The following is a 17,817-nucleotide window of genomic DNA, read 5'->3' as shown; positions in this document are numbered from 1 at the left end:
CCTCCAGCCCTGCAAATAAACACTTCTGCCCAGCTCCTTCCCCACCTCCTCTTGCTGCCTCAGGCCTTGGCCCAGCCTCTCCCTCGGGGAAGAGGCTGGGAGAGCTGCTGTTGGTGTCCAGGGCACAACTTTCTCTCCTCACTGATCCCTTGGCAAGTAAAGTTGTCCCTTTGCTTGCCCCCGTCCAGCTAGACTGTGGGCACATCCAGTGTCTCTCAGCACTGCGTCCCACACTTGGCACTAGGTGAACGAATGAATCCAGTTTTAATTCCTTTGTCCTTCTCTGAACTCCCTTCTTCCATTCTGTTCTGGCATTCGCTATTCGCTGTCCTGCCTCCGTTCTGGAAACCTGCTGCCTCCTGTGCACCATCTGACCAGCCTCTGCATCGTGGTCGCCTTGTCTCTTAAGGTCTTTGTATCATTAAGGACACAAGAGCTTATAGCCTGGCCTTCTCCTGCAGGAGGCTCTGGACTAAAGAAGTGTTACCTGCATGTGGCAGAACCAATCCCAGCACATCGTTTGTAATTATAAGCTAGTGAGGTCCTGCCTGGGAAAGCACCAAGTACTTCAGCAAAGGAAGCCATGAGGTCCTGCTGCAGCTGTGCGTGGGGGTCAGGAAATGGAGAGAATCAGGAGCAGCATAGATGCCTGCACTGGCCTTGTGTCCTGGCTTTGACCACAGAGTCCTAGCTGAGCAGGCAGAGCTTATATGGACTATAAGAGCTTCTGTGGACTATCCCACTTAGTGAGCTGATAACATTTTTAGCATTTTGAAGAGCTTCTGGATAAAGAAAACAAAGCTGAGCCCCTTTTGGTTATCTATGGCCCTGTGCATGCCTGGTTTGAGCTGGGCTTTATTCCCAGAGAAGAGTAAACATCTGGTTTGGAGTGAAGCTTGGGGGTCTGGTACAGCCACGTGAGAGGCAGAGGGCTTATTTGGCTGATGGAGGTGGCAGAGGATGTTTTCCTGTAGGAGAGTTAACACAGAAGAGTTTAATACTTAGAGTTGGCCTCCAAGTGCTCCCTTTGGCCCATGGATACCAATTCGCCCCGATTGCCTTCCCAGGAAATCAAGGGAGACTGTCCTTTTGGCTGCAGGCAGAAAAACGTGGCATAACGACTCAGTTTGCCACTGTCTCTCCAAGCTACCACCTGAGCCCACCAACCCAGAACCAGGGTCTTCTTGGGGCAGTTTATTTCCTTGTAGCTGACTGGTATAAACCGTATCTGGCCAGATGTTGTCTGGTGTGTTCTGTCCAGCCGCAGGGCTCAGGGTCATGAAGGTCATTGCCTATTCACTCTTTTTTTTTTTTTTTTTTTTTTTTGAAACGGGGCCTGTCTCACTCTATTGCTCAGGCTGGAATGCAGTGGCGCCATCAAGGCTCACTGCAGCCTCGCCTTCTCAGGCTCAATAGATCCTCGCAACTCAACGTCCCAAGTAGCTGGGACAGGCACATGCTACCACACCAGGCTAATTTTTTATTTATTTATATTGCTTGCTTGATTGATTGATTGAGACGGAGTCTCGCTCTGTTGCCTAGGCTGGAGTGCAGTGACCGGATCTTGGCTCACTGCAACCTCCACCTCCCAGGTTCAAGCGATTCTCCTGCCTGAGACTCCCAAGTAGCTGGGATTACAGGTGCGTGCCACCATGCCTGGCTGATTTTTGTATTTTTAGTAGAGACGGGTTTTGCCATGTTGGCCAGACTGGTCTCAAACTCCTGACCTCAGGTGATCTGCCCACCTCGGCCTCCCAAAGTGCTAGGATTACAGGTGTGAGCCACCATGCCCGGCCAATTTTTTTTTTTTAATAAAGATGGGGTTTTGCCACGTTGCCCAGGCTGGTCTCAAACTCCTGAGCTCAAGCAATCCTCCCACTTCAGCCTCCCAAAGTGCTGGGATGACAGGCATGAGCCATCTCAACGGGCCCCAATTCACTTCCATCGAGATTATTGATATTTTGGCTGTGTCAAAACCTGCTATTGTATATTATACTCCTCGTTACCACACTTCCTTATCGTTTCTTGCTTTTCTTTTTTGCTCTACTGATGCTCTATTTTTTTTTTTGTATTTATTTATTTATTTGTTTGAGACAGAGTCTTGCTCTGTCACTCAGGCTGGAGTGCAATGGTGCGATCTTGGTTCACTGCAACCTCTGCCTCCCAGGTTCAAGCGATTCTCCCGCCTCAGCCTTCCAAGTAGCTGAGATTACAGGTGCCCACCATTATGCCCGGCTAATTTTTGTATTTTTGTAGAGATGGGGTTTCACCATGTTGGCCGGGCTGGTCTCAAACTCCTGACCTCAGGTGATCCACCTGCCTCGGCCTCCCACAGTGCTGGGATTACAGGTATGAACCACCGCACCGGGCCTACTGATGTTCTATTGATGAGGTTTTTTAATTCTGTTTTTCCCCTTAGGGATTTGGGAGGCATATAGTACCAGGATCTTTATGGTGGGATGGAAGTTTTTCTCCCGGTTGGTTAAATTTGGGGACTGTGAAGTTGTTAAGTATTTCCCATTGTATGGAAAGAAACTAAGGACCACAAGGGGGAAGGTCCCAGAGCTGGGGCAGAGTTGGGCACCAGAAGCCTGGTCCCCATCTCCCCAGCTGCCCCCTGGGCGTGTCCTTCTCCCAGCCAGAGGATGTCCCCAGTGGATAACAGCTAAGGGGCAGTCTGTGGGTTCTGCACCTGTGATGGTCCCTGCGGGGGCACCACCCAGACCAAGGCCCCCGACTGAGCGCAAGTGGCTCTCGTCAGCTTCCTTGAGGTGCACACCACTTAAGGTCCCCAGCTCATGCTCCTGAGGCCTGGGGATGTGTGGCTTGTTTATTGGAGAAGTGCATTTGTACAGAATGGAGTTGTTGGCGGGGAGGGGGGGTGTGCTGCAGGGATTGGGTGATGCTCTGGGATAAACTCAGCCCAGCTGTGCCAACTTCACTGGCTCATGCTCATTCTGAGTAGCTCTGCTCATGTTCTGCAGAGGGTGTGGCCTCTGCTGTGTGTTTGTGCATAAGTGCGTGCTGTGCACATCTCCTGTATATCCTTGTGGTGTGCCGCGTGTGTTGATAGAGTTGGCAAACAAGTTTTACTGCTTCGCTCCCGCTGCTGTAACTGCAGTTGTCCGTCCCTGTGCTGGGTGACCCTGCCAAGAGCCACCTTAATGGGAAGTTGTGGAGAAAGGCCTGGCTCTCACTGCAGGGCTGGGCAGGGAGGGGGCCACTGCCCTCTGGCAGCTGTGTGCTTGCCTCAGCCCTCTCTTGCTGGCATGCTCAACTCCAGCAATGGGACATGTGTTCCCCTGGGCACAGGCCACTTACCCTCTGTCCCCCTGCAAGGCAGGTGGAGCCTCTTTCCCCATTCTTCTCATGCTCTCTGCCTTCCCACCTGGAAGTGTCTGTCTCTTCCTTACTGCCCCACTGGGCTGGGGACCTTGGTCAGGCCAAGGTCAGGAGGGCTGGGAGGAAACCGACTGGTTTTGAGGAACAGAAAATGGATATTCAGAACTTGTGAGTTCCTCTCCTGTCTAATCTGTGGTTGGTTCTGTCTTACTTCCTCCAAAGTACAGAACATCAGACATCTTTAAAAATAAACCTCAAAGAAATGGCCTCTGGGAAGCTGAACCTCCAGGAGAGGGGGACCTCTACAGATCTGGGGACAGGCCAGTACTTCTGGGCATCCCAAAGCCAGGCAGGGCCCAGGCTCAGGCCAGCTTTGTTTGGGTCCCAGAAATTCTGGTTTCTTTGCAAGTGTACGAGCAGGCTTGAAGTGAGAGAGTTAAGCTGTGGAGGCAGGCTTGCATTCTTCAGCCAGCTTTTGCTCAGGGCCTTGGCAGCACCCAGGCCTGCTCCCTGCCCCACCCCACCCAGGCCCAGTCCTCCCAGAGACCCTTCGGGGCCTCTCTCCCTAGGCAAGTGACTCATCAGCTTCCAACCTAACACTCTACCTGGGTCTCCTCATCCTTTAACTCTTCCTGGACAACCCTGTGGATTATCTTCTTCTCATTCTGATTTAGGAAAATAGACTCTAGTGCCTGTCACATCGTATGAAACTGCAATCCAGAGCCTCCGCCAACTGGCCCGATGCATGGCTTCACTGCTGCACATCACACTGTGACATTTGAATCCAAGCAGTGATGCTCTCCCAGAAACGCTCTGTTCTCAACGCCGCGTCTTTGCTCCTGCTGTCCCTCCTTCCTGCGGAGCCCAGACTGTCTCTCCTGTCCTTGGATTGCTGCGGGCATGGCTCAGCCCGTGGCTTGTTTACATCTTGCTTCACATACTTGAACAGCTACCTTTTAGGGTCAATCCAGAGTCTTACCTCAGCCACAACCCCCATGGCTTCCCGTGAAATGCCTCACCCTGTCCAGGTACAGTGGCTCAAGCCTGTAATTTCAGCACTTTCAGAGGTTGAGGCAGGAGGATCATCTGAAGCTAGGTGTTCATAGACCACCCTGCACAACATAGCGAGACCTTATTTCTGCAAAAGGTTTTTTTTTTTTTTTTTTTTTTTTTTTGAGATGGAGTCTCGCTGTGTTGCTCAGGCTGGAGTGCAGTGGCGTGATCTTGGCTCACTGCAAGCTCCGCCTCCTGGATTCACACCATTCTCCTGCCTCAACCTCCCGAGTAGCTGGGACTACAGGCGCCCACCACCACGCCTGGCTAATTTTTTTTGTATTTTTAGTAGAGACGGGGTTTCACCGTGTTAACCAGGATGGTCTCGATCTCCTGACCTCGTGATCCACCCGCCTCAGCCTCCCAAAGTGCTGGGATTACAGGCGTGAGCCACCGCGCCCAGCCAAAAGTTTTTTTAAAAAATGAGCCAGGTGTGGTGTTAACAGGGCACGGTGGCACACGCCTATGGTCCTAGCTACTCGGGAGGATGGCTTGAGCCCAGAAGTTCAAGGCTGCAGTGTTTGAGGCTCCCAGCTGTGCACCGAAGACGGCCAAGCACAGTGGGGAAGGTCCCTTACACGCCATCCTCAGTCTGCAGGAACAGCTCCCAGGCCGACCACGGCCTTCTCAAGTGCTCTCTGCGCACCACCTTTTCTGTCCCTTCTTCCCTGTCTTTGCCTGGCCTTTTTAGTGATGGAAACACAAACAGAAATCCTGGAAAGCCCTGGGACAGTTCATCAGACTTAGAGGGACCCAAGGGTTAAACAGTGTCAGAAAACCTGTGTCACACCCTCCTCCTCCGGGCTCTGGCCCTTGGTGCCTTCTCAGGCAGGCTCTCCCCTCCTCCAGGCTCCACGGCCTTCCTTCAGCAGCCCTAGGCAAGTGACTCAGCTTCTAACCTAACACTCTACCTGGGTCTCCTCATCCTTTAACTCTTCCTGGACAAGAAAGAGCTTCGGCCCTTGAATCGTAACCAGAATGGCATCTCATTGGCTTGGTTTGGGCCAGGTGCCCATCTCTAAGCCAGACACATTGGCAAGCTAGCATACAGTGAATGGCCAGCCTAGGATACACGTCCACCCCTCGAGTCAGGGCTGGAGTCACCACCATGAACAGTTTGGTCTGAGTGTAGGGGACAGGAGGCTGGGGCACTCTTACAAAGGAAGGGAAAGGACAGGAGCCCTGGATGTTTGCAGCATCCCTGTGGTTCAGTCACGGGCAGTGGCCTTGTGCTCTGGTGTTGGTGGGAAGGATGAGGAGGGCAGTCCCAGGCTCTGGCCAGACGTGCCACCACCGCGGAGACAATTCAGTAAGTGAAAAAGCGAAAGACAAGAAGGGGAAGCCGTGGGGAAACCATTGCTCTGTCAGGTGGTTATGCAACGCCCTGGCTGGTGTCAGTGACCCCCTTCACTCTACATGCTCACACACACACTGACACGTATGCACTGATGTATACGTGTACCGGCGTGAACTCTTACACATAGGCACCGAGAATCCTGTCCCTCTCTGGGCAGTCTGCAGAGCTAGGTTTTCTGGTCCAGATCTCCCTGGTGTCAAGGTCTCTGGTCCCAGCTGGAGGAGCAGGAAGACCCCGCCAATCCCTGCCTGTTACCTCCCTGACCCCAACCAGCAGGAAGCCAGAGAGGAAGGTGGACTGGGTGGGAACCCTCCGCCCTCCAGCAAGGAGTTGCCTCCGGTGCCTTGGCTCCTGCCGCCAGCCGGTGGATGGAGGAATGGGGAGATGCTCTGAGATAACCTCCCCACGGCAGGTCTGCAGGAATCTGGAGCTCTCAGCCTTCCATCTCTTTCCCTCCCCAGCCCCATGCGCCATGGCCTCCACATTCCCTCCCTGTCCTCAGTACCACGAGCAGGAGCCAGGGCTGTTCAGGGCCCAGGCCCCAGGCCCCAGCTAGGGATAGTACTTAAGAGATCCCCGCTGTGAAGGGTCTCAGATCTCTGAACTCACTCTCCGGGAAGCCGGAGGTGCAGGCGAGAGCTCCTGTTCTGAGGGCGTGGAGGGTGTGGGCACGCACTGGGCCCCAAGTCCTCTGCAGCCTGGAAAGAGACACCCACCTCTCTGCCCAGCAGGGCCCGAAAGCAAACTTCCATTCAGTGGCTATTCATTGCAGCAGAACCAGAAGTCCTGCCTATCCAGCTGCTGCCAGCCCGTCTCCCGTTAACCCTAAATGGGCCTCATCCGTGCTCTGTGTTGAGGGATCGTGTTTAGGTCACCCCCCACCCCATGCCCTAGCAGGTACTTTCATTGACAGAATTGGGTGTCTTGCCTGGCAGGCCCCACCAGTGACGTCTGCTCTCTGGCTAAGACGTCTGCTCTCTGGCCTCTTGGTCCTGTGTCTTCTGGGACCCTAGGTTAGGAAGAGGTCTTAGGTCACCCGCCTCATTTCCTAGTGGTCAGTCATATGTCTTCATTTCTTCCTCACTAGGACTTATGACCGGCGACCTGTCTTGGTCAGAGTCACTTCCCAAGTCAGCTTGCCTTTGGGAACAGAGCTTTCGATACCGCCCTCTGCTTCCTTCTTTAGTGTCTGCCAAAGCCAAGGGTCAAGGGGTGCAACCTTGGAGCAGAAGCTGCCTGGCCAAGGGGAAGAGGTTGTGGGGTTTGCTCATGGGGCAGGGAAGACATGGCAGCCTCGTCCTGGTGGCCAGTGCCACACTGCTGGGGCTCAGAAGGCATGTACCTAGAAAAATGCATCCCCTTTCGCCTGGTGTCCTATGGACACACCAGTCACCTAAGTTCTGGCTCCCACCCCAGACTGAGGCTCTTAGCCTGGGGCCTGAGTAGCCCTACCTCGGATTACTCATGATTCATCGTTGTTGTGCCCAACCTGTGTGGATACCTAGACCGTGCCCCGGGGGCCCAGGCTGCAAAGGGCATTCCTCCTCCACCCTGGGGGAGCAGCCTAAGCCTTGCCCTATCCTTCCAATAGGAGGCCCGTGGACCCTTGCTGTTTCCCAAGGGGGATGTCCACAGTGTGAATCCTCTTCAGAGACCCCACCACCATCCACGCACACCTGGGGAGCTTGTCCTGCTGAAGGCTGAGAGCCCAGACATCTGCTCTTGGGCCAGACCTGCCCTTCCTGGACACAGGGTCATGCACATCAGGGACCCTCCCACGCCGCAGCTTCCATGTCTGCTGAAGGGGGGTTCCCAGGCCCTCTCTGCGTGCCCTACTGGATCAGGATGCTGTGAAGTGGTACTATATAGGTTTAAATTGCACAAAAAAGGGAAAAAAAAGATTGTGGCCCATCCCCAGCCTTGGGTCTGAAAGGTCTTAGGGTAGACCAGTGCAGCTTCAGCCTTTCCCAGACTCCGTTAGCTCTAGAGTCGATCTTCAGTCCGTGTGCTTACACCTAAGTCTTGAGAGGACCCGTGTGTGGCAATGATGACACCTAAGGCAGAATGCTTCTCCTGGGCTGGGCTGGACCTCTAGGCTCTCGAGATTGGGCTGAGAGTAGCCCAGTCAGGCTAGGGCTGTGAGCATGGAAAGGAGAAAGCAAGGGGATCCCCCTGGCTCCTGGTACCCCAGGCCAGAATCCCAGCGCCAGCAGACATTAGGGCCAGCTTCCTGAGTGAGAGGCAGGGACGCCTGGGGGTGAGCCCCTGGGCCCCAGCAGCCTGGCTGGGAGAGCCGTGCCCTTTGGGTCCATCTTTGTCCTTCCCAGCAGGTGTTCCTGGGTCAGCCTTGGTTCTCCCCACAACACACACACAGTAGCTGCCCCAGAGCCTGGCTGGACCTGCTCCCGCAGGGTCCTCCTGCCAGAAACAGGTCTGCCTTCCCCACCTGGTCTGGCAGCCTCCAGGAGAGAGCTGGATTTGAAGACTTGCCCAGGGTTAAGACTGGATTCTTGGTCATGACCTGATGGGGGAGAAAGGTTATATGTTCTGGCCAGAGCGAGTGGCTTCCTGGGAGAGCCTCTCCGTCCTCCTTTCCTGCCCCACTTCAGCATAAATAGCCCAGGCCACAGCCCGCTCCCTTGGCGTTGGCTAGAGGGGAATTTTCTAAAGGATGAAGTTCCTGGGAAATGTCCACCCTTTTTCCCTTTTGTCTATGACAAAAGCGCTGCTAATGGCTCCTAGTTGACTTGGGAGTCTTGGCTGGGGGAGCCTGGGGTCAGAACTAGCTGGACCAGAACATGGAGATGCTGACCTCCCTTCCTCTGGTGACAGTCCCAGTCTGCTGTCTGCTGTCACTCAGCCTTGTCATTCCTTCCCCAGGGGGAGGGCACGGCCCCCTTGAAGGCTCTAGAGCCAGGAGTGAGGCATTCCTGCGTGGAACTTCTGAGAAGAGCCAGCCCACCAGACTCTGGGGAAAGACCCAGAAAACGGGAGCTCAGCCCTTGCTGGCAGCGGCGGCAGGGATGGGCCAGGCTTTTCTCGTCAGTATTGGGTCCGGGCATGCCCTCAGACTCTGCCTTTCCCCATGATGTTGACTGAGGTTTCCGGGGTCCCATTTCCCATTAGGGCTTCCCAGCCTGACTAACGTGCTATGGGGCAGGAGCTGGGTCCCATCTTCAGACAAGGTCCTGAGGCCTGGACGAGTGTAGCCCCCCAGCACCCAAGGAGGGCTAACCCTGAGGCCACAATGACATCCCCACCGCACCAAGCAATTCTAAGAGACCTGGAAGGGCCTCCCTCTGGCGTATAGAAGGGCCACCTTGTGCTCCCAAAGGGAGAGGAAGCAGGTAAGGCAGGGAGTGCAGCCTTGGCTCAGCCTCTCTCTCCTGCCTCGTGGAAGGGAAGATGAACCGTGCCTCTGTAGTGCCAGCCAGGACAGGAGCAGGCTTGCTAAGTTCAGGAATTGGTCACGCTGCGAAGGAAGCAGGAAGCGCAGCTCTCACACCTGGCCCTTTTTGTCTTGCTGGGAAGGGCCCCCTCACTGGCCCACCCCTGCCTGCCCTGCACCCCTCCCGTGCCTGCCGCTGCCAGGTTGGAGGGAAGGGGAGCTCGGAGCCAGCAGTGCATCACCAGCAAGCCAGCTGGGCTGGGCGACTCGGGTGTCCACAGCCGCTGGCAGTTTAGATGGGGAGACTCAGGGTCTGCCTGCTCCTGGCTACAGAGTCCCGTTTCCACTGAGGTTTTGTTCCTCTGACCTTCACACAGAGAGAGGGATCTGGTGGGAGGGTGGGGACACCTTGCTTGTTGTCTGGACAGGATCAGACTCTCTTTTACCTCTTTGCACCTCTGAGACTAAGAGTCCTGGGGAAATGCAGGCAGGAGATGGAAGTGTGGGTGTTTCCTATGACAATAATGAAGGCTTCTTATCAAAATCCCTACTAGGAACCCAGCTTCAGCCAAGCCCCCGGAGATGTTCCAAGGGCATCTGCACAGCCACCAATCTCCTTAAATTTGGTCAACATCTTCCTTGTAGGAAGCACCTCAAATGCAAGGAAGACATGCACCCAGCCACCCAGCCTCCAGGCAGTGGCAGGTTTAGTTTTTTCCCTTTGGGAAAAACAGCTTATAAAATTTGGTTAACAGGGCTTTTCTCTAGGACTGCCATTTCCTACTCACTATCCACCCAAACACTCGGAATAGTTTTTCTGGGATTCCCCTCCCCCCTCCCTGCCCCCTGCAGATTCAATTATGGGAATCAGCATAAGAAACAAGTTGTGAAACCAGTAACTCTCCACTGCCTGGGGTAAGTCCACTGACAGATTTTTCCTCCCTGATATTCCTCCAGGGCATTCCTCAGATCTCAGACCCTCCCCACGACTCCTTCTAGGAGGGGAAGTTCTGCAGCCGGGCCTCCTCCAGACAAAGAGACTCCCCTGAGAGCCCATGGGTGGAGCGGGCCGGTGAGCTGCACCATCAGCGGCTGGGAGTGAAAGGTCTGAGAGGGACAGGCCCCCTTTCACCCCTCCCAGTCCCACACATTCTCCCTCGCAGAAAGCCCAGGGTGCCTTCCCCAGCCATCCTCAGTGATGGCCCTGATAACCCTTGGATGTTTTCTTCGGCATCCCCTGCCACCTCTCATCATTAGATTGTCCTCTCAAAGAGGGGCCTCAGCTTCTTCCTTTTTTTTTTTTTTTTTTTTGAGAACAGCTCTTGTTCTGTTGCCCCCGGCTAGAGTGCAGTGGCACAGTTACAGCTCACTACAGCCTCAACGTCCCAGGCTCAAGTGATATGCCTGCCTCAGCCTCCCAAGTAGCTGGGACTCCAGGTGACCATGCTGGATAACCTTTTGGTTTTGTTTTCTGTAGAGTCAGGGTCTCACTATGTTGCCCAGGCTGGTCTCAAACTCCTGAGCCACAGCCTCCCAGAATGCTAGGATTACAGGCGTGAACCACCTCGCCCAGCCTGGGTCTTGGCTGCTTTTCACGGCCAAGTCCCGCTCCCATGCCTCACACCCACCCCAAATCCAGTTAGGTTCAGCCAATTACCGTTGGCAGTATCTTGTTAAAAAAATGTTTTAAACCAACTCTCATTGTATTCTCCTTGTATGAGTACACGCATTGTAGAGAAATAATCTTAAAAAAAGAAAAAGGAAAGGTAAGGATACCCTGTAATCCTTTCTCCCAGAGAGAGCTCATTTTCCTGCTACCTAGTACATTCCAGCACACCAGTGTGGCCACATTCTATCACCTGCCTCCCCCAGGCACCCCCAGCCTGTTCCCACAACTCTGCCCCCCAGGTTGTCCCCACTCCCTTGCACCTGTACTGGCCTCTGTTTCCGGAACCGCCCTCAGGGTCTGTGGCTTGTGTTTCTGGAACCGCCCTCAGGGTCTGTCATCAGCCCTCCTCTGCCTGCACAGGGCCATCTTTGCCTCAAATCCTACTGTTCCTTTGAGGCCCACTTTAGCTTAGTCACTTCCTGAAGCCTCTAAGTTTTACTCCCCCATCTCCCAAAAAACCCTGGAAGGGCCCTTTCTCCTTTTGGTCTGTGCAGAAGCAGAGGTATGTTATTTCCTGACCAAATGGTTGCCCTCCTGAAGTGTCTTTCTCCCTCTAATGTCTGAGTTTGTCTCATGTCGCCGTGTCTCAGTCAAGGTATAGTGTCTGGCACGCAGGCCCAAACTTGCTTTATGACAAGGGGGCAGTGAGCTGTTGTAAGACTGCAAAGGCTGGACAGGGTCGCAAAGGCAAGGCCAGGTTGAAGGGAAGAGGAGCTCAGGGAGCCAGCAGTGCATCGCCAACAGGCCAGCTGGGCCGGGCAACTCAGGCGTCCACAGGCTGCTGCAGGGACCCAGCAGGCAGAGGGAGCTGGGCTTCAGAGAGGTTGGGTCTTCCCCACCCCAGGGCAGCTCTTCTGGAGGCACGCCTCGGTTTCCCCCACTGTGTCTTCTCTGCCTGCCGTGTGCAAGGCCACCTGGTCAGCCTGTGGAGTCAGACCACCCGTGGGCCTTAGCCGTTGTGTTGAAGAACAGGCTGGGTCCCAGGCAGGATGGGTGCTGCTGGTGGGAGCCCCAGGTGGCCTTCGACCTCAGGATTTTGCACTGTGGTATTTGGGTTTAAGAAGTCAGTTGATGGTACCAAATCTGATGTCCTCAGAAGTGGTCTGGCTTCTGTCCTGAGGAGACTCCTGGGCCTGTGCAAAGAAGCTGCAGCCATTGCTGGGGCACTGCCTGGCGCCCTGGGAGGGCTGGGTAATAAGGGTAGGGGAAGCTGGGGCACAGGGGCCGTGGGCTGGTTCTGAGCTCCAGCCCATTGTCACCTGCCGGCATTTCTAGAGCCCGCCTCTCCCACCCCTGCTCGTCCTCAGGGCTGGTCATCTGCCACCTCCTGATCCTAGACATTAAGAGAGAGCCTAGAGGACAAGGCAGCAGGGGCCTCTGAGTGGAGGGGCGCACCTGCGGGCAGCAGTTGGGAATCCAGGGCAGGCTGCATCTCTTCTGGAGCCTCACACCCTGGGATGCTCCCCATGGCTCGGTTTCTCTAAACAGCAAGCACGTATCCCATAAGTGAATGAGTACCAAAAGTCCAGGGGTGCCTCAAGATCAAATTGTTCTCGGGCCAGATGGAGCAGGCCTGCGTCCTGTTTTCACTGCTGAGAGTGTGCAGTTGGCAGGAATGAGGATGGAGGCGAGGTGTGCAGACGCTCAGCCAAAACCATCGGCTCCCATCTCTCCATCTGCCTCCTCGGGTCAGCAAGGCGACTGTCCAGGCAGGCCGCACCCGTGTCGGTATCCCAGGGAACAGAGACTGCAGAGATCAGAGTAGATAGGCCCCTCTCCCCAGAAGGTGTGTTCTGCTGCTCCAGCACAAGGCTGGGGGGACAGTGTGTGTTTCTGGATGGCTGACTCCTTTTTCTAGAGGAAGGGAGGTTGGCCCTTCATCAGAGGGCAGGCTGGGACTGCCTGCTAGGGAGTCACAGCTCCAAGTGAGTGCCGGCCCAGAGCCTCGCTCACCCAGGTCCCCTTGAAGATGCTTCTCTGGAAACTGTTGCTGAAATCCTAGGGGTGACTGAGCCCCTGCCCTGGCCTGCCAAGCCTGAGAGTGGGGAGTGTGCAGGTGGAGAGCACACCATGCTACCCTGGGTGGAGTTAAAGAAGCAGCTCTCCCTGTGCTCTCCCTCCAGGCCTGCTACCTGTGCCACAGCCTGCTGATGCTGGCTGGGGTGGTTGTCAGCTGCCAGGACATCACTCCAGACCAGTGGGTGAGTCTCCCAAGGGGCAGGGCTGGGGTGGGGGTGCCCACCCCAAGCAGCATGGGGTTGGCTGGGATGGCGCCCAGCCCACTGTTAGGAACTGCAGAGAGTGGGAGGCTGAGAGGGAAGCCAGCCTGGGAGAGCCAGGGCCTCTTCCTCCCCAGTGTCCCACCAGCTGAGCCATTCCCAAGGGACACTGACCCGAGCCCCAGCAGTTGTGCTGGCACCGTCCTCCTTTTCCTGCTCAACTTCTGAACAGTCACTCAAATGTGCCCCTTGCTATCTCTGAATTTGTTCTGCTCCTGCCCGGCTTTGGATGTGCCTGGCTCGTGCTACACCCACTTCTTGGCCTCCCTCCGCCTCCACAGGGCGAGCTGCAGCTGCTGTGCATGCAGTTGGACCGCCACATCAACACGCAGATCCGGGAGAGCCCCCAGGCCATGCACCACACCATGCTCAAGGACCTGGCTACCCAGACCTACATCCGTTGGCAGGAGCTGCTGACCCACTGCCAGCCCCAGGTGGTGCCCCCTCCAGCCCCCAGACCTGGGAGGGGCGGGAAGTGGTCAGGCAGGGCTGGCCAGAGCCACCAGCACATCCACCCCCACTGCAGCTGCTGAGCTCCTGGCAGGGACATGGGTGGAGTGGGCATGTGGGGGAAGGGTGGGGACGCCTTGAGGGGCCTTCATCATTCTTATCAAGAATCCAGTGCCAAAGGCTGGGCGTGGTAGCTCATGCCTGTAACCCCAGCACTTTGGGAGACCGAGGCGGGCGGATCACAAGGTCAGACCAGCCTGGCCAACATGGTGAAACTCATCTCTACCAAAGATAAAAAAGATTAGCCAGGCGCGGTGGCGTGCGCCTGTAATCCCAGCTACTCTGGAGGCTGAGGCAGGAGAATCGCTTGAACCCAGGAGGCGGAGGTTGCAGTGAGCCCAGATCGTGCCATTGCACCCCAGCCTGGGCGACAGGGCGAGACTCCATCTCAAAAAAATTAAAAAAAAAAAAAATCCAGTGCCCAGGGTGGGTGCGGAGGGAAGGGGACACAGAGAAGCGCAGTCCTCAGGAAATGCAAAGAAAAGTCGCCCTGGAGAGGGAAAAGTCTGGACCCAGAGTGCCAGTCTCTCATGAGCAGTGTCAGGAAGGGGCCCCAGCTGTTCACCTTCTGCCCACTTGTGCTGTGGGCCTGAGGCTGGCCTCCTGCTGTGTTAGGAGGAAGGCTCCCAGGCTGCCCTGGTCTTCTCCACTACACCCCCTACCCCCGCCGAGTTTTCTCGGAGCCTGTAGGTGTGATATTCACAGCTAGTGTTTCTTGAATGAAGATCCGTTTCTCAAGAACCCACACAACCCCCATGAGGCAGGTGTTGTCAGGAGCCCATTTTACAGATGAGCAGACTAACCAGAGGCCGTGAGAGGCTCAGTGGCTTGCCCCTCATCACGCAGGCAGCTTATGTGAATGTCAGAATCAGGGCATGAGCCAGCCTGATTCCCAAGCCTCCGACCTAACCAACTTCAGCCGCTGTGCTGGTGCCCTCCCTTCCGGCCCCATCTCTCCAACAAGCAGCACCCTGCTGGGCTGGCTCGGGGTCTCCTCCCTTCCTGAGCCCCCAGTCTTCTATGGAGGGGCACAGGACCTGGTGAGGACCACCCCCCACCCCACCACCAGTGCCCCTCCTCTCCTAGCCTGCCTCTTGACTCCTCTTTTGTCCTTCCCCCATAACCTCTGACTTAGGTCTGACACACTGGCCACAGGCTGTGGTTTGGGTCTCAGATTTCGCCAAGTCTCTGAGAAGGCTGGAGAACAAACCTCACCCTCACTCCCCAAGGAACTAGATAGAGCTCACCAGCCTCTGGTGGGAGCAGTGTGCTTGTCACGAGAAGAAGGAAAAGTGATTCGGGGCCTGGTAGAGGGGCCCTGGCAGACCACTTATATAGTCACGTAGCCTGATGACCGCTGTGTCCTCGCCAGTACTGTGAACCCAGGCATCCTGCTCGCTCGGCCCCTGGCATGAGCCTGCGACGGGTGCTGAATGGACACCGCCAGCCCGGGGAGCTGCAGGGCAGTGGGCAGCACCTGGGCCCAGGCCCTCACAGCCTGCTTTTCTCCTCGCCGCAGGCCCAGTATTTCAGCCCCTGGAAAGACATCTAAAGGAACAGGTTCAGGGCAGCCCAGGGCTCCTGGCTCCAGCAGGAAGTGAACAGGCTCAGGGAACTGGAGGAAGCGAAGCATCAAGGCCAGAGGAGGCCACATGCTGACCAGCCTGATGAGGCAAGAGCCTGCCTCTGCCACCACCCCGATCCCCTCTCCTCTCAGCAAGGGATGGGCCTCTCTGCCTCGCCCACCCCTCAGCCCTCCTCCCAGCCATCTCCTCTTCCCTAAGGCCTCTGTCTCCATAGCTCTGATTTCCCTGGGCCTCAGTCCTCCCCACCCTCCTTCCTCTCTGTCCCTGTCACTAATGTGAGGTTTCTTTGTGCACATTAAAGTCTTCTTTCAGCATCAGTGGTTTAGAACACTTCCTTCAGTCCCTGTCCCGAGGGCTCATGCCAGCGTCCAGTCTCCTGATGCCTCTGCCTGTGTTTCGCTGGGTTCTCAGCTGGACAGTTACAGCACTGGGGCCCAGGCCCAGGCCCCGCCTGTAGCAGAGGGCTGTCTGCAAGTCCCTGGGGAGGGGCAGTGCTCCCTGCAGCCCACTGTGGCCCAAGAGCTGTCAGAAACCCAGGAATGGGACGTTTGTTTGGACTCAGTCTGGGACCACTCCCCATTCCCCGCCCCTGCTGAGGAGGACGCACAGAGTGAGATGTGGATCAGGGCTGTAATTACACTTAATTCCATTTAGTGCTGAGCTCTGAAATCAACTCCCCAGCCTCAGGAGTGGGGGCGGTTCAGAAGACACTTCCAGATGCTGCTTTTGGTTTTCCTCTGACTTGCCCCAGATGAGTTCATGGGACCTGATCCCTAATAGGGTCCTAGGTATCTTTGAGCTGAACCCCTTGAGAAGTGAGTGGTCCCTTTGTGCTCCAGGAGATCTACTTTGCCCATTCCTCCAACCTTAGTTGGAATCCACGTTTAGTCCCTGGCCCCTCCTGACCCTTCCTGGGTTTGGATGGGGTTTTGCAGGTGACACAAGAGGTAGCTAAGCAGTGGCAGAGGATTGCCCCTGCCACACTGGACTGTGCCCACTCCTCAACTCAACCCTGGCTGTCTGCTAATTCTCCCATGGTGGCTGTGTACAGCTCTTCTGCTTTTATGTACCCCTCCCTCTCTTTGGCTTTCATGCACAGGGATAGGGTGGGTGGGCTAACTAGGAGAGAGACTCCCCCAAAATAAAGGACTTTCAGGCTAAGTGGCTCAACATGCAGACTCAAAGTGGAGCTCACTAGTTGCTGGGGCTGTTTCAGACACAGCTGCCTCCCTCACTGCGTCCCCAGAATGCTAGGAGCTGGGGGCATCTATTATTCAGGAGCACGGGCACACGCACAGCACAGTGCTGGATACCACACAGGACGCCTTTCTGCGTAGCAGCCTTTGCCGAATTAGAGGTGGAAGAAACCCTCGGCCAGGGTGACTTAGATGCCAGGCAACCTCTGTGAGAGTTCAAGTTTCTGTTCCTGGCTGCGTCACATGCCCCCATGGCCTGGGCACCTCCGAAGCCCCGGCAGCATCAGGTCAACCTCAGATTCTCCAGTGAGCGAGCAGGGACTATGGTGAGCCAGCCTCCTTCACCCGCCCTCGGGCTGCCCTGCTCCAACACTGCATGCACTGACAGTTCGTCTGTAGCTCTTCATTTTTCTCTGGAAACCTGGAAATCACCTTTGAAATTTCCCTTCTTTGTTCTTACTGCCAAGGGCAAAGAGGAAGTAGGGAGGCCTGAGAAGCTAAACGGGGGAGTTTCCAGTTCTCGAAGGTGGCCCTACCTGGCTCTGAGAAGGAGCTGAGCTGTCCATCAGCGTCGATAACTGGAGCCTTCCTCCCCAGTCCTGGCTCTTGTCCACTGTCCCCTCCTCTACTGCTCCCCAAACATACCCATCCCCAAGAGAGAAATAGATACCAAGGGGAGAGGAGGTGTCGGTGACGACTCAGTCCCTCCAGAGACCTGGCTGTAACCCGAGCAGAGGTGTGCACTGTGAGGTCGCCCAAGGGCGTACGCTGTCCCCTGGGGTGTGTAATGGGCCCTCTTTGGGACTGGCTGGGAGCTGACCAGATCTAAAACTAGTCTGGGATCGGTTAGAGACTCAGCCTCCCCAAGGTCCAGATTTTCACAGTGGTGCTGGCAATGTGACCACTTGCCCTCCAGATCTTTGACTTTTCCAGATCCCTAAGCCCTTGGAAAAAGGCTGGGTGATATCTTGATAGGAGCCACTGGAAAATCCGCATCCGGGGCTGTGATGACGGATGTTTTCCTGCTTCCTTTTGGTACTGGTGACAGGGAGGGGCTGGGAAGGGAAAGACATCCCAGGTGGGCGGCTTTGATAACTCTCCTTTGGAGGAAGTAGGGAGGGAGAGTCCTTTTCCTATGTCCCTAGTCACCTCGGTCCCCAGGCGCTCAGAAAGACCCTTGAAGGGTAGCTGACCCAAGCTTTCTCACTTCCCCATCTGTGGGATGACGGCAGTCCTGGCTGCCTTGGAAATCCACCAGGCAGTGTTCATCAGAGAACCCAGTGTCCACCCCGGGCCTCCCTCTGGCTGCCTCAGGAGAGCTGGCAGGCGAGTAGCTCAAATGAAGGGCAGTGTGGCCCACAACCAACATCAAGAGATGGCGGGGGGAGGGGCTTGCTTTTCAGGAAAGACTCTTTAAGTCATCTCCAGGGGCTGGCC

At 55.8% G+C, this 17,817-nt stretch overlaps 1 protein-coding gene across 5 annotated transcripts in view; it reads left to right on the top strand.

Annotated features, from left to right (window-relative positions):
- Positions 1 to 15,498, top strand: part of FAM178B (family with sequence similarity 178 member B) — a 106,189-nt gene extending 90,691 nt beyond the window's left edge. For 4 of the 5 annotated variants that reach the window (XM_054475916.1, XM_054475915.1, XM_054475914.1 and 1 more), the window contains 3 exons: positions 12,933 to 13,010; positions 13,370 to 13,522; positions 15,118 to 15,498. In XM_054475916.1, the coding sequence (XP_054331891.1) occupies positions 12,933 to 13,010; positions 13,370 to 13,522; positions 15,118 to 15,150 (264 nt within the window). In that variant the 3' untranslated portion in view covers positions 15,151 to 15,498. Of the gene's footprint in view, positions 1 to 4,016; positions 4,371 to 12,932; positions 13,011 to 13,369; positions 13,523 to 15,117 lie in introns of those variants that run through there. The other variant, XM_054475917.1, reaches the window with a different exon arrangement.
- Positions 15,499 to 17,817: the final 2,319 nt, after the last annotated feature.

This window comes from Pongo pygmaeus, chromosome 12 (genome assembly GCF_028885625.2).
Source record: "Pongo pygmaeus isolate AG05252 chromosome 12, NHGRI_mPonPyg2-v2.0_pri, whole genome shotgun sequence".
Classification (NCBI taxonomy): Eukaryota; Metazoa; Chordata; class Mammalia; order Primates; family Hominidae; genus Pongo; species Pongo pygmaeus.
This window is presented reverse-complemented; position numbering and strand designations above follow the sequence as displayed.